General features: G+C 43.9%; 1 protein-coding gene across 2 annotated transcripts in view; it reads left to right on the forward strand.

The window, feature by feature from the left end:
• The window catches only part of LOC310782097 (glutamate receptor ionotropic, kainate 2), a gene marked incomplete at both ends in the record, with an annotated part of 89338 nt that extends 78181 nt beyond the window's left edge, over window positions 1-11157 (forward strand). For both annotated transcript variants that reach the window (XM_083642776.1, XM_083642777.1), the window contains 2 exons: window positions 5742-5992; window positions 10993-11157. In XM_083642776.1, coding sequence (XP_083498902.1) covers window positions 5742-5992; window positions 10993-11157 — 416 coding nt within the window. The remainder of the gene's footprint in view (window positions 1-5741; window positions 5993-10992) is intronic.
• Between the last annotated feature and the right edge of the window lie 4758 nt (window positions 11158-15915).

Consider the following 15915-nt stretch of genomic DNA (forward strand, 5'->3'; position numbering starts at 1 on the left):
ACATTGTAATGATTTCTACTGCAACGTACTGTTTAAAAATGTAAAATCTTTTTGTGGGTGTTCACCTGTTCATCGATGATGAGAAATGATCTGACTGACATATATAGTTATGAACGTTATTTCACCATATTTTGGAGTGTTTTTACTTAAATCGGAGTAGAAGTGAGGTGGAGGGTGCACTCTCCTGGATCCTGGAGGCCGACTTTGGTGCTTAAAATCCAGGAAGAGGTGACCTCCAAGCCTGGGGGTCTGTCGTGGCTCGTGGAGGCCAACTTTGGTGCTTAAAATCCGGGAAAAGGTGACCTCCAAGGCTGGGGATCTGTCGTGACTCATGGAGGACAACTTTGGTGCTTAAGATCTGGGTAAAGGTGACCTCCAGGCCTGGGGGTCTCTCCTGGCTCATAGAGGCCAACATTGGTGCTTAAAAATGGGGATGCAAAGCTCCGTGGTTTGTACCTGCCGAGATTTGCAATCCCCTGTTTTTAAATCAAAACAGCCCAAAATATGGTGGGGATGCAATTCTCAGCAGGGATGCAGAATTCAGTATAACACCACCTGCTGTGTTATGAAGCATATGAAGTGCTACAGGGAGTGGGGGGTGGATATGATGTGAGCGTGTGTTGATTGATGGGGTCACGGTTGTAACAGTGGGACAGAATGAGCCTTAAAGGATCCAGCTTAATGACAAGAGAATGGCTGAAGAGGCTGAATTGATGGAGAAGGTTAAAGTGTGCCCTAGGCTCAATCAACTTGCACCATTTAAGCTCTGCAGTAGCAAGAAGGAAGACCCATTCCTTCCCCCTAATGATCTCCTTATGGGCTTATTTTCAGTGTTAAAGGGATACTCCACTTTCTCGGGAGTTTAGCTCATTTGCCACATCCACCCCACATAACCAAGATACACCATGCCTTACCGGCACTGTCCGCTCACTTTAGCGGGTAGGGTAATGGTACAGCTGTTAAAAATCTGCCAAAACACACATCTCACGGTGCCAAAATACATGTGCTTCGGGTACTCGCCGCACAATGAAATATTAAAATGCACATAATCTGTCTTTTTGGAAGGAAAAGAGGTTGGCGGCCATGTTTGGAAAGTAGTGCGGGCTATGTTATGTGGGGGGGATGCGGCAAATGAGCTAAACTCCCGAAAAAGTGGAGAATCCTTTTAAGAGGCAGACCTTTTAAGATGCAGAAGCAGAACTTTTAATGCTACGTTTTAACTTCCTCCCATACAACAATATTGTGAGTGCAAAACAGCGAAACAATAGAGAAAGCGAGTTGAAAGTTGATTTAGTGCAATTCCCAGTGACATGCAACTTCCCTGACGCTGTCTGAATTGCACTTTTAAACCACACAAATCCAGGAGTAGTAAACTAGCACCAAGAATTGTTTACAAACTACATAGTTGACCCAGGTCTTGTCGTGAGTTAGTATTGTGATGTTTGACATTTCAAAGCAGAGACAGAGGAGCTAAAAACGTCAACAGTACTGTTTTTTCTCTCTCTTTTTTTCATTTGGCATTTCAGGATCTATCATACATTCCACGTTTCCTGCATGATGTCAACAATTTAGCAGCATACAAAGCAGGGAAATGAATGTGTGCGGCTCACATCACTGCCACTTCCAGGGGAGCCTGGCCCAAAGCTGCTGATGGTTCCAATCCCGGCGTCACTGAGGTCAGCGCGGCCGTTACGAGGCCGCAGAGACCACTGCAAGGCGCTGTAATGGCCGCATCTATCATCAGCGATATGAAGGCCATCAAAATATGGCAGATTAATTCTCGCCATCCACATCTGGACCTGCCTATCGCTGATGAGGACGGGGCAGTTATGGATTCTGTGGGGATGCCGTGATTGCCGCTGCTGTAACAAAGTTGAGGCGATACTCTGAAATATAGCCCCGCTGCGGTTCCGTAATGACCTTGAAATGGACACAGAGAGCCGGAACGTGGATCAGGTCATCTTTTTCATTCCGACAGTGAGGTAAACACCACCAAATATATAGGACCAAATATATCCCAAATAGCTTTAATTAGGGAGCGATATATGCGATATATGATTTTTTTTTAAGCCTGTTCTCAAAGTTCTTGTTACTCACTGAATAATTTTCATCTATAATCCTGAGGTTCATTGCTCAGTATTTGAGAAATTGAGCTGATTAAATCCTCTAAAATGTTACTACTGTGAGAGGAAAAGGTCTTAAGATAGCTAGGCTAATTACTTCATGAATCTATAATGAGTTCTATTTTCATGCCAGCAATCCTCACGGAAGAATCTTCCCGCATCCTATCCCAAACACTATGGAAACCATGCATCTTATCCCAAACACTATGGAAACCATGCGTCCTCTCCCAAACACTATGGAAACCATGCATCTTATCCCAAACACTATGGAAACCATGCGTCCTCTCCCAAACACTATGGAAACCATGCATCCTATCCCAAACACTATGGAAACCATGCATCCTATCCCAAACACTATGGAAACCATGCATCCTATCCCAAACACTATGGAATCCATGCATCCTATCCCAAACACTATGGAAACCATGCATCCTATCCCAAACACTATGGAAACCATGCGTGTTATCCCAAACACTATGGAAACCATGCATCCTATCCCAAACACTATGGAAACCATGCGTCTTATCCCAAACACTATGGAATCCATGTGTCCTCTCCCAAACCCTATGGAAACAAACCATGCATCCTATCCCAAACACTATGGAATCCATGCGTCCTCTCCCAAACACTATGGAAACCATGCATCCTATCCCAAACACTATGGAAACCATGCATCCTATCCCAAACACTATGGAAACCATGCATCCTATCCCAAACACTATGGAAACCATGCATCCTATCCCAAACACTATGGAAACCATGCATCCTATCCCAAACACTATGGAAACCATGCATCCTACCCCAAACACTATGGAAACCATGCATCCTACCCCAAACACTATGGAAACCATGCATCCTACCCCAAACACTATGGAAACCATGCATCCTATCCCAAACACTATGGAAACCATGTGTGAACGTCAATCATTTAGTAACCCTTAACTCGTACCTTTTGGCCCGCTAAAGCGTGTTTAGCTGCTCATTCCCCACAGGGCAGTTACAGCGATAAACCCCAATCGAGCCATATAATAATAAGTCCTAACCTTTTAGCGCCTGTCGGCGTTCACACACGGCCTATTCCCAAAACGCATCGGCGTCGTCCGTACAGCCCTCGACTTAAACAGTGATCACATTAATATTGAAGGCAGACAGTGTGGGAGTGACGGATGTCCGCTGGTGTTCAACATCTGTCAGGTAGTTGTGTATGCACAGTGTGTGTCAAGCGCAGCGCTTTTCCCTTCGCCCGTGCTCCTCTCTCCATATCCTCCTCTCTAAGGAGCCATCCTATTAGCATTTATCCAAGGCCTGCTTTGTTAGGCCATCATTAATCATGTGAAATATGAGCGCAGCGAGGATCAGGGGACTCAGACACTTGATAGATCCCTCATCTTCAAATGAAGCGTGCATATGCCCCACGCACGCGTACGTGCACGCGCACAATCATGCACACGCACAATCATGCACGCGCACAATCATGCACATGCACGTACGCACGTACACGACTACATATGCAGAACAGTGCATGTTGTACATGCACGTATTGTGCACATTGTGTCCTTCGGGTCATTGTCTTTAGTTCAACACACTCACAAATGGGCAATATATCAATATTGCATCGGTAACGTGATGAGACGAGATATCGTTATAGATTTTGGATATTGTAATATCGTGATATGGCATGTGTATGGCATAAGTGTTGTCTTTTCCTGGTTTTAAAGGCTGCATTACAATAAACTGATGTCATTTTCTGAACGGTTCTATTAGTTGTATCAAAAATCTCATTGTGTAACTATTTTGTGAAAGCACCAATAGTCATCCCTGTACAATGTAGTTGCAATACCGATACCGAGGTATTTGGTCAAAAATATTGTGATATTTGATTTTGCCCATATTGCTCAGCCCTAGTACATATTAACATGCATGCACACACGCATGCACCATACAGACCATACAGACAGGTAGACTTTAACAAAGAAAAAGCCCAGGTCACACAGTTTATGAACAAAGAAACAAGCACAGTTGTGCTGTGCAAGAAGCCGCTGTGATTTTCAATGCTGGCTGAATGTCTCCTTTGTCAATCTAAATATGTACAGGCAGGAAGATGAAAGGCTGATGGATGGCAGTAGATACATGATAGATGAGAGGAGAGCAAATGATCTGACAGGGAAGACTTCATGTGAACAACAGGCTGATTCCCCCTGCTACCTACAGCCATATTCAGTGCTTTTACCATTTCCATCCAGAGTCAAAGTACAAAATACCCCTGTGCTCATAAAACTTTTTCTGTTATAAACCTATTCTAAAAGAAAAAACATTCTAGGGACACACAATATCCCTATTTATGTACCATTAGCTATACTGTTTGTGTATATTCAGGGTTCCCACACATTTTCATGGATACAATTTTGAAACTTTTCCATTTGGAGTCAGTCGGTGACATTACATAGAAGCTATAAATAAATCCATAAAACATGTATTAACAAATAGAGAAAGCACTAAAATCCAATATAATGAATGAGTGAATTCCATGAGGATTTTACTACTTCCATGACTTTTCCTGTCCTGGAAAACCAGATTTTGAAATTCAATGACTTTTCCTGATTTTCCATGACCGTGGGAACCCTGCACTGTATATTATCTTGGAGTTGTGGCTTTGGCCGTTTGCACTCCTTACTTGTGCTCACATGTACTGTTGGCAAACTAAGAATTTAACCTCCTCCTACTCTTGCATCTATTTTAATTTATCAGCTAAGTGCCTAAAATGTAAATGTAAGAGCACAGGCAGGCCCGCACTGCGCACATAATAATCACATAAATACACTAACACGCTTTTAAAGCAGGCTTCTATGAATGAAACATGAACACTCACAGTAAGCATTAATCTCTCTGGGCTTGGTCGGGGGGGCAGAGTGGGCAGGCGGTGGCCCGGGCCTTGTGCTGTGTATGTCTGAATGGGACGCACGAACCCCGCTCTGGCACTTTGTGACAATTACTCCTCCTTTGATCATGGCGGCACCCGCTGCGTGCTAATGCGCTGTCGCTAATTCTAGCATCCTCCCTCTGTCGATGGATTTGGGGGCTCATCACGGCATTAACATGAAAAAACACACACACTGATAGAACAACCTTATCTCGCGCAGATATGCAAGCGTAATCCCAAACACAGGAACGCACGACACACACGTCATGTAAACCCACACAATGTGCGCCCCACTGGGCCGCCCTGTTTGTTACCCGCACTATTTGTGGCGTTATGCGTGCACGCGCTCCCGCTCCAGCAGCTGCTTCTACATACACACAGCCAAGTCTTTGCTGCCAGCTCCCTCTGCATTGCAACTCACGCTGCAGAGAGGAGTGAGAATTTTGGAACGAGTCTTTGAATATAGGGATTAGCAGGATCTGGAAAAGGACTTACGAAAAAGTCCTTCTAAGCAGCTGACAATAGCATGACAGGTTATGATCACATGCAAGCCCACGACTTGTTTCATACACCCACCAGCAGCACCGGCTACTGTATATCCACTCAACAATGACTTGTGCCAGCCAGGCATAATCCGTTGATCCATATTTGGCTATTATTCATATCCACGGGTCTGGTGTTTGTTTGGGTCCCCGCAGGTTCCCCATACAGGGACAAGATCACCATAGCCATTCTGCAGCTGCAGGAGGAGGGCAAGCTGCACATGATGAAGGAGAAGTGGTGGCGAGGTAATGGCTGTCCCGAGGAGGAGAGCAAGGAGGCCAGTGCTCTGGGCGTGCAGAACATCGGGGGGATCTTCATCGTGCTGGCGGCCGGCCTGGTGCTCTCCGTGTTCGTGGCCGTCGGCGAGGTGCTTTACAAATCCAAACAGAACGCCCAGCTGGAGAAGGTACAGAGGCTAGTTTGCTTTGTGATGCATGCTTTCTTTCACTTGAGGCTTGATGTTTCTATTAAACATTTTCTGCCTTTTTCATTTGTTTTGGAGCATTTCAATTGGGTTTCTTTGACTCCTCCAGCACATTTGACCTTCTATCTCTATTGTTGCTTAAAACAAACTTCTAAACTAAACTAAACTAAAGACAGATTTACCACTGGACAGCTCATACATAATGCAGTACATCTTTGCATATATTTTTGTATACCTGTATATTTCTTTTTCTTTTTGCAGGTGCAGGAATTTAATTAGGTGATTTGTCTGAAAAATGGAAACGTTCACCGTGCATACAACGCAGCATATTTGCAGCCTCTATTTAGTTATGTAGCCAGGAGTGAATATATTTCATACTGTTCTTTCAGGGTTCTATTTTCGAACTGATTGCAGTATGATTCATTACAGCTTGGAGTATGCATGCATTCTAGTGTACTTATTCCTGCAATTATGTTTCTGGATAATTGCAAAAGTCCTTTTGATAATACGTTTTAATTATTTACATCTACACAATTAACGCAACGTAGTGCCGTGTTACTTTGTTGTAACAGTAATTAATTTCGGGGGGGAAGGGGGGGGGGTTCCCCTGGCTGCAGACGTCGACCCGCACATCTTAGCTATCATTAATCAAGAACGGCGCAAGACTGGGTCACAACGTTCGAATAATTTACAAATGAGAAAAATGCCACGTCCTCCAGACAGCCAAGGTGTTTGTAATTTACATGCTGACAACAAGCGTCTCCCTTTCCATTTTCTCTTCCTCCCAGCCACCGCCGCCGCCCTGTCATCTCCATCTTTTCAGTCCCCCCCCCCTCATTTTCCCCACCACCCTCATCCATATCCTCACTCTTCTTTCATTTTGCAAATTGTAATTCTTCTTTCCCCCCCGCGTATACAAAACATCTCATTCACGTCAGAGAAGTGCGTGTAAGAGGGGGGAGAAAAACACAAGTACGTTGTACATAGGCTGCACCTACACGTATTTGTCTGTGTGTAACACACCTACACACTTACACAAACATGTAGGGAAATAATAGATGTATGCGCTGCCCCTCTCTGCACCCCCCCCCCCCCTCTTTCCATATCTTTTACCCTCCCACCTTCTCCAAGAATTTTGAATATGAATTTCCATAATCAGCAAATACATGTATGTATAGGGATTTGTCTTGGTGACATTGGTGCAGAAACGTAGTGGCAGTTTACAGACTTTCACAATACATACATCATGCAAGAACAACACAACCTCTCATACAGTGCACAGTGTAAGAGATAGGCTACTGTGGATACTAGACACATATCACTCTACTTGGGTTTGACAGATATGAAGGCTGACCCCCATTTTGTACTGAAGCTGATGGTAATGTTTTATACCAGTATTCAATATTTTCTAGAGCCAGAGTTTTTCCTGCATAGAAAGGCCCCCCAAAGAGGTTTTTTCAGTCGTGCTTGCTGTCGTGCGTATAGTCACTCCCAAAAGGCCCATTCTGAGCCAGGAAAAACCCTAATATCGATGCATTTCCCCCCATTTTCATGCCAAATTCATGCAAGTGTTCCTCCCAGTATATTATCCTTGGCAGCATGAAAAAGGTTCTGAAACCGCATTCAGATCACGAAGGGACGCTAAAACTGTCAACTGAAACCCAGACTCATACAAATATTTTAGTATTTACAGCAGCACTTCCTTGAGGCAGTGTGACCCACCACACCTGTTCAATAGTCGAGGAAACTTGAAGCCTTTAAATGAAGGGTTTGTTTTCAAAAAACATTCTTGAACAAGCAAATGAATGGATCAAATCTGTCAGTCAGAAAATTGCCATTGCAGCCTGTTTTTATGCAGCTGTCATTGCAGCCTGTTTCCTGACTGTTTGTATGCAGCTGTCATTGCAGCCTGTTTCCAGACTGTTTTTATGCAGCTGTCATTGCAGCCTGTTTCCTGACTGTTTTTATGCAGCTGTCATTGCAGCCTGTTTCCTGGCTGTTTTTATGCAGCTGTCATTGCAGCCTGTTTCCTGACTGTTTTATGCAGCTGTCATTGCAGCCTGTTTCCTGACTGTTTTTATGCAGCTGTCATTGCAGCCTGTTTCCAGACTGTTTTTATGCAGCTGTCATTGCAGCCTGTTTCCAGACTGTTTTTATGCAGCTGTCATTGTAGCCTGTTTCCAGCCTGTTTTTATGCAGCTGTCATTGCAGCCTGTTTCCAGACTGTTTTTATGCAGCTGTCATTGCAGCCTGTTTCCAGACTGTTTTTATGCAGCTGTCATTGTAGCCTGTTTCCACACTGTTTTTATGCAGCTGTCATTGCAGCCTGTTTCCAGACTGTTTTTATGCAGCTGTCATTGCAGCCTGTTTCCAGACTGTTTTTATGCAGCTGTCATTGTAGCCTGTTTCCAGCCTGTTTTTATGCAGCTGTCATTGTAGCCTGTTTCCAGACTGTTTTTATGCAGCTGTCATTGTAGCCTGTTTCCAGACTGTTTTTATGCAGCTGTCATTGTAGCCTGTTTCCAGACTGTTTTTATGCAGCTGTCATTGCAGCCTGTTTCCAGCCTGTTTTTATGCAGCTGTCATTGTAGCCTGTTTCCAGACTGTTTTTATGCAGCTGTCATTGTAGCCTGTTTCCAGACTGTTTTTATGCAGCTGTCATTGTAGCCTGTTTCCAGACTGTTTTTATGCAGCTGTCATTGCAGCCTGTTTCCAGACTGTTTTTATGCAGCTGTCATTGTAGCCTGTTTCCAGACTGTTTTTATGCAGCTGTCATTGCAGCCTTTTTCCAGCCTGTTTTTATGCAGCTGTCATTGCAGCCTGTTTCCAGACTGTTTTTATGCAGCTGTCATTGCAGCCTGTTTCCAGACTGTTTTTATGCAGCTGTCATTGTAGCCTGTTTCCACACTGTTTTTATGCAGCTGTCATTGCAGCCTGTTTCCAGACTGTTTTTATGCAGCTGTCATTGCAGCCTGTTTCCAGACTGTTTTTATGCAGCTGTCATTGTAGCCTGTTTCCAGCCTGTTTTTATGCAGCTGTCATTGTAGCCTGTTTCCAGACTGTTTTTATGCAGCTGTCATTGTAGCCTGTTTCCAGACTGTTTTTATGCAGCTGTCATTGTAGCCTGTTTCCAGACTGTTTTTATGCAGCTGTCATTGCAGCCTGTTTCCAGCCTGTTTTTATGCAGCTGTCATTGCAGCCTGTTTCCAGCCTGTTTTTATGCAGCTGTCATTGTAGCCTGTTTCCAGACTGTTTTTATGCAGCTGTCATTGTAGCCTGTTTCCAGCCTGTTTTTATGCAGCTGTCATTGTAGCCTGTTTCCAGACTGTTTTTATGCAGCTGTCATTGTAGCCTGTTTCCAGACTGTTTTTATGCAGCTGTCATTGTAGCCTGTTTCCAGACTGTTTTTATGCAGCTGTCATTGCAGCCTGTTTCCAGACTGTTTTTATGCAGCTGTCATTGTAGCCTGTTTCCACACTGTTTTTATGCAGCTGTCATTGCAGCCTGTTTCCAGACTGTTTTTATGCAGCTGTCATTGTAGCCTGTTTCCAGCCTGTTTTTATGCAGCTGTCATTGCAGCCTGTTTCCAGACTGTTTTTATGCAGCTGTCATTGCAGCCTGTTTCCAGACTGTTTTTATGCAGCTGTCATTGTAGCCTGTTTCCACACTGTTTTTATGCAGCTGTCATTGCAGCCTGTTTCCAGACTGTTTTTATGCAGCTGTCATTGCAGCCTGTTTCCAGACTGTTTTTATGCAGCTGTCATTGTAGCCTGTTTCCAGCCTGTTTTTATGCAGCTGTCATTGTAGCCTGTTTCCAGACTGTTTTTATGCAGCTGTCATTGTAGCCTGTTTCCAGACTGTTTTTATGCAGCTGTCATTGTAGCCTGTTTCCAGACTGTTTTTATGCAGCTGTCATTGCAGCCTGTTTCCAGCCTGTTTTTATGCAGCTGTCATTGCAGCCTGTTTCCAGCCTGTTTTTATGCAGCTGTCATTGTAGCCTGTTTCCAGACTGTTTTTATGCAGCTGTCATTGTAGCCTGTTTCCAGCCTGTTTTTATGCAGCTGTCATTGTAGCCTGTTTCCAGACTGTTTTTATGCAGCTGTCATTGTAGCCTGTTTCCAGACTGTTTTTATGCAGCTGTCATTGTAGCCTGTTTCCAGATTGTTTTTATGCAGCTGTCATTGCAGCCTGTTTCCAGACTGTTTTTATGCAGCTGTCATTGTAGCCTGTTTCCACACTGTTTTTATGCAGCTGTCATTGCAGCCTGTTTCCAGACTGTTTTTATGCAGCTGTCATTGTAGCCTGTTTCCAGCCTGTTTTTATGCAGCTGTCATTGCAGCCTGTTTCCAGACTGTTTTTATGCAGCTGTCATTGCAGCCTGTTTCCAGACTGTTTTTATGCAGCTGTCATTGTAGCCTGTTTCCACACTGTTTTTATGCAGCTGTCATTGCAGCCTGTTTCCACACTGTTTTTATGCAGCTGTCATTGCAGCCTGTTTCCACACTGTTTTTATGCAGCTGTGGTCAGGGAGGAATCTCTATCCCTCCAATATTGAATAAAAGATCAAATATCCGCTATATTCAACATTCTACAGTTGTGCAGGTTTGAGCAGTGTGATATACAGCAGTGGTTCTCAACTTGCGGTCCAGGGACCACCAGGGGTCCTTGAGGGAGTACCAGGGGCAAATAAATTGTTAAACCTCACCATCACTTCCTTTAAAAGAAATTAACACAACTAGAGAATGCAGATGAATGACTATTTGATCATAGTTTTACTGGTATCTCTACCTACAATACAGTTAGTCATGGAATTCTGGACAAAATCATATCTAACAATACAAATATTCCCAGATTTAGGTATGAGACAAAGTCTCATTAAATGGTGGTCCATGACTAAATGAGGGCTCCTTGATGTGAAAAGGGTTGTGAATCTCTGGCGTGCTAAACGCTCTGCTCTGCCCCTCTCCCCCCGTCCTCTGCAGCGGTCGTTCTGCAGCGCCATGGTGGACGAGCTGCGGGTGTCTCTGAAGTGCCAGCGCCGACTCAAGCAGAAGCCTCAGCCGCCCGTCATTGCCAAGACGGAGGAGGTCATTAACATGCACACGTTTAACGACAGGAGACTCCCAGGGAAGGAGACCATGGCCTGAGCGCCCAGCCCAACGCACCCTGAGAAAAAAACAACGCCCCTCTCAGCAACACCGGGGTCAAACTCCCGCTGACTTAACCACGGACGTAGGTTAGCGGTAAAAACACTATTCCTTTTGCCCCCACTTCCTTTTGTAGACAGATGTTTCCTGTGGAAATCTAGAGACCATGGCAGTGTCACCTCACTGTGACGATCACTTTGTGAAAGGACTCGTGGGTTGGCTCAGTCTGTGTGTGAACTCAATGGGGACTTGACGAAACATAGGCCTATTCCTCACTCGCAGTGGATTCACACACACACACACACACACACACACACACACACACACACACACCCACACCACACACACACACACACACACACACACACACACACACACACACCACACACATATATACATACACACACTCATCTTACACACTTGACAATTGCGCAGAAGGGGAAACTATTGTGATAGTAACACCTTGAGATAAGTTTGATGTAGTCTCTTCTGTTGATGTCAATACACTTTTTGTCTTTTCTCCATGTGTGTGACCCCATTGGCACCTCCCTTCGATTTTCAATGATTTGAGCAAGTCTCGCGTGGGGAAAGGGAGTGTTAGTCAGTGCCAAATGGTTTACTATGATCTGATGTATAAAAGAGCTATTTAGTTTGGAATCATCAATGCTGACCTTGTACTCATCTTTTTCTTCTGTAACGCCTTTATTGTGCCAAAGTTCTGCTATTGTAAGGAACTCTGCCATGCCTATTAAGTTCAATGCCTCTACAAGCAATGTAAACTGTCGAAATTCCCATTCATGTCCGTCCTTGCACACGGTCTGCCGTTTTCAGTCTGTATCAGTTGTTGTTTAAATGCAGGATTTCTACAAAAAAAAATGTTTTTTTTTTGTACAAGAACAAATTTTGTAGTACTTTGTATCATGGTAGCCCCTCCTGTGGACATCATATGTAGCAGATACCAACTCAGCCCCAAACTCTAAACAACTGGTGGCTATGGGGCTTCAGATTCTGCTGTGTAGGGTTCATCTCTCTCATCTTTCAGAGCTTCAGTCTCGTCTGTCAGTTCCATGCTGCGAGATGACAAGCGTACTTGGTAGGTTACCGTATAGGTTACTTTATCACTGCCCCTGTCTCCGAGTTTAGTCATTCAAGATGTCATTTCCAGGGATTTAAGAGACAGAAACCACACACACACACGCACACACACAGGCCAATGCCACTGATAACATTCACACAAACAAATACACTCTATGAAAAGTGACAGGGAAGACACAGTCCTGAAACTATTTGGTGTTCTACCAGTATTGCTTGTCATTTTCCGCCCAGCTAGACCTAGTGGTACAAGTGTAAATGATTGAATAACTGGAAACATTTATCGGAAAATATTCCAAAAGGCTGTCTTGTTGAAAACAAATATGAGCTCATGGAATTTGTTTGACATTGATGCAAGGTTTTACAAATAATGTCATTAAAAAAAGAGGTCATGATTGTTTATTCTCCTGATATTATTGACAAAACATTTCCATATGATTCTGCTATCGTATGAAACTCCAGGCCATAAACTGGAAGATATACGTAGGTAACTCATTTTCATCACGAGTATTATGCCTTGCAATTCTTTCAAATGTCAGGCTCAGGCTCCTCCAATTGATTCGATATCCGATTTGTAGCATCTCAAGAAATGACTACATTAGGTAATTGCTAAATTGCCAATGGAATTGAGATTGTAATTATGTTGGGCAGCTATATCGTTCCGAAAGGCTTCCCGGCTGTTTGTCCGTCCGTCTGCGCGCCTGGCTTCACACCGCTGTCTGCACGCCAACTGGAACAAATCTCTTTCACGTGGCCACAGAGTTTCCAGGCGGTTGTTATGTCCCTCTGAAATCACAGAAATCCAAGTGACTGAATTCACATTGGTTCGTGGTAGCCTGATCAACCTGACAAAAGTTCATTGTTATTTGCCTCTCATAGCAGCGTCAGACAGCCCTGTGTTTTCTGACAAGCTTTTCTGGGACTAATAATTCCTGCAGACTGAGTTCAGCCTGCCACAACACAAATGCCCCGCCCCCCTGTCTGCCCTCCAGATTGACAGGGAAGGTCAGAGCCTGCGTCAGTACATTCAACAGCCACCGCTTTAGTCTGTCACACTTATTTCCATCATATTAAGACCTCGTCTTCCTCCGCCTAAGTGCTCATTGGAATGGTATCCTCAGATAACATCTTGTTCATTAGTCAATTAATGGGTGAAATTGTGTTGTGGACAGAAAATTGCTTTCTGAATGTGACTTTGGTGTGTCGTAGAGATGATAGGCTAGAGCACTAGTTGCCAAGGAAGGTTTTTTTGTCAAGGACAAAATCTGTTTCTCCGCTCCCTTCCCGATGATTTTAATCATTCTGGTCAGTACAAATACTTTGGGACTTGAATGTTGAAACAGCTGAAACTACACGGCCAAGATTGCAGTTATTTCCCTATGAGTGTACGCTGCATTGCCAATTACATAAAGATAAAGATAATAATGTTTGAAAATATCACTCATCTGAAAACTCACAATTGACACAGATGGGTGTTTGTTGTGGGGCTTGAATTTGAAAAATAATCCTCAGCGTTCCTCTCAACAACAGGATTTCAGAGTGCAGAAGAGTTCACTCAAGTAAAACTGAAAGTCAAAGAGTTCTCATCTGGAAATCATGTCAAAGTAAAACAATTAGATTTTTTTAAGTGCTTGCTACAAAGCTGAAACAAATCACTCATTAGGCAACAAGAATGGTTTTGTGCATGTACCTTCTCCCTCCAATATAAACCAATTACCCATTTCTGGCATGGTTGGTGTAAATCATTTATTGGCTTGTCATCACGAGAGCCAGATCCCTGTGTAATGCTATCAACAAGGCTAGTAGCAATTTGTGCTATAGTATTCAGCCCAGGGGTAGAGCAACCAATCCCTCTGTGCGGCTTCGCGTCTCGCAGACATTTCAGAGCTTCCACAGGTCTAGAAATGAGCCTGTGGCGTTCAGCATGTATAATATGAAATCGTGGAGAAATGCAATAAAAAGGGAATCGGAGGAGCTGGCTGAGCCGGGCAGGCGTTGTTGGTTGAAATGTGATGATTTGGTACGCATTAGGAGCTTTCCCAGCAGTAGCATCTGTCTGCACAGAGATAGCATGGGAAGTGTATTCGTACAGCCATTGGCCAACACAAAGGAATCAAATGGACTTATATACTGGAACTAGATGTATGCATGTGTCTGTGAGAGTGTGTGCTTGCATATGGCCATTCTGCTTGTGTGTGTGTGTGTGTGTGTGTGTGAATGTTAGGCCTACAGCTGTCACCATTTGCCAGCTGTATAGCCTACGTGGGTTTGCACAGCTAGGCGTATATGCTCAGGGGAGGAACCCGGCGTTCGATCGCAAATGAATTCCAATTTGAAGAAGTGATCTTTGTGTCATGCAGCAATTCATTTGGACGTGGCTTTCTCCCCGAGTGTGTGTCCCAGTGGCAGATGTGTTGTGGTGGACGGCAGCAGCTGCAGAATGGAAGCGCCGCGGCTCGCTAAGTGATTCATACCCCACGAGTCTTTCAAATGTTTTCATTTCTATTTGCTTTCCGAGTAACTGGGATGTCGGGCGAGACGCTTTGACAGCTCTGTCTGCAGGATGACACAGCTGGTTAGGGTCGTCTCTTTTTAGGAGATACGGCGAGACAAACTAATGGGGAGTTTGGAGGCCATTGGATCTTCTTTTGGCTTTGCTCACTGAAGTTTATTTAAAGACCCCCCTTGAAGTCAAAAATGTGTTTTTCTTCTTGTTCCTCCAGTCGGATGTTTGAGCTTCACTGTGCAGAGTGATGATGTCTGTGCAGTTTGACACCAGAAGGCTGTTTTCACATTCGTCTGCTGAACGTGGAAAGTTTCTCTCTACTCACTGAAAAGGCGTGGATCGATTATCTCTCCTACAAATCTCATTTGTATTGAACCTGGGTTACATCGTAACCATCCAATTTTCAACAATCATGATTCGTGACATCACAGATATAGTGAAGCCAATCCCTGTCCAGTGTTCAGCAGTTAAAGCCCTTCTTTGTATGCTGTGATTGGCTAGTTCAGATGGCCTTGATTGGTTGCTTTTGAATTTTTAATGAGGCAGAAGGAGGGGAAGTCATTTCAAAGATTTTAACAAGATAATTTAAGTTTTTTTGTGGGAAAGACCATCAGACACAAATTATTATTCAAAGTAGAGTATTTTATATACATCTTGAAACATGACTTTTGGGGTCTTTAAGGAAAATATGACTGTAAGCCTGAGTGTGAGACTAAATAAACACTAGTTAAGATTCAGTTCTGGGCAGCCAGATGACATCAGACAAAGAGTGTTAGACTCATTTTCAGGACTTGTTGTGACTATAGACTTGGACTTGCAGCACTGATGACTCGGACTTGGACTTGAGCATTCATGCATTTGGACTCTGAAGTTGGAGATGAGGACTCAGACTTGTTAATTGATAAATACTATTTTCTGTTTGTTTGTAATAGCCCCTAATAATTTACCATAAGATATTGATAGCTATATTGAAATGATCCTGCAAGGGCAGGCACGTGTGCTCCACCTACATATGGATTCACGCTCACGTTCAGTCACTCAGACTCGAGATATAGCCTACTACAGTATAGTGACTCGACTATTACCCCGCTAGCCAGGCGCTTCTCGCTCATACTGAGCATTAAGCGCCCGGCGAACGTCAACGCATTTCCCATCAAACA

The sequence above is a fragment of the Poromitra crassiceps genome (genome assembly GCF_964638095.1).
Source record: "Poromitra crassiceps genome assembly, chromosome: 9".
Classification (NCBI taxonomy): Eukaryota; Metazoa; Chordata; class Actinopteri; order Beryciformes; family Melamphaidae; genus Poromitra; species Poromitra crassiceps.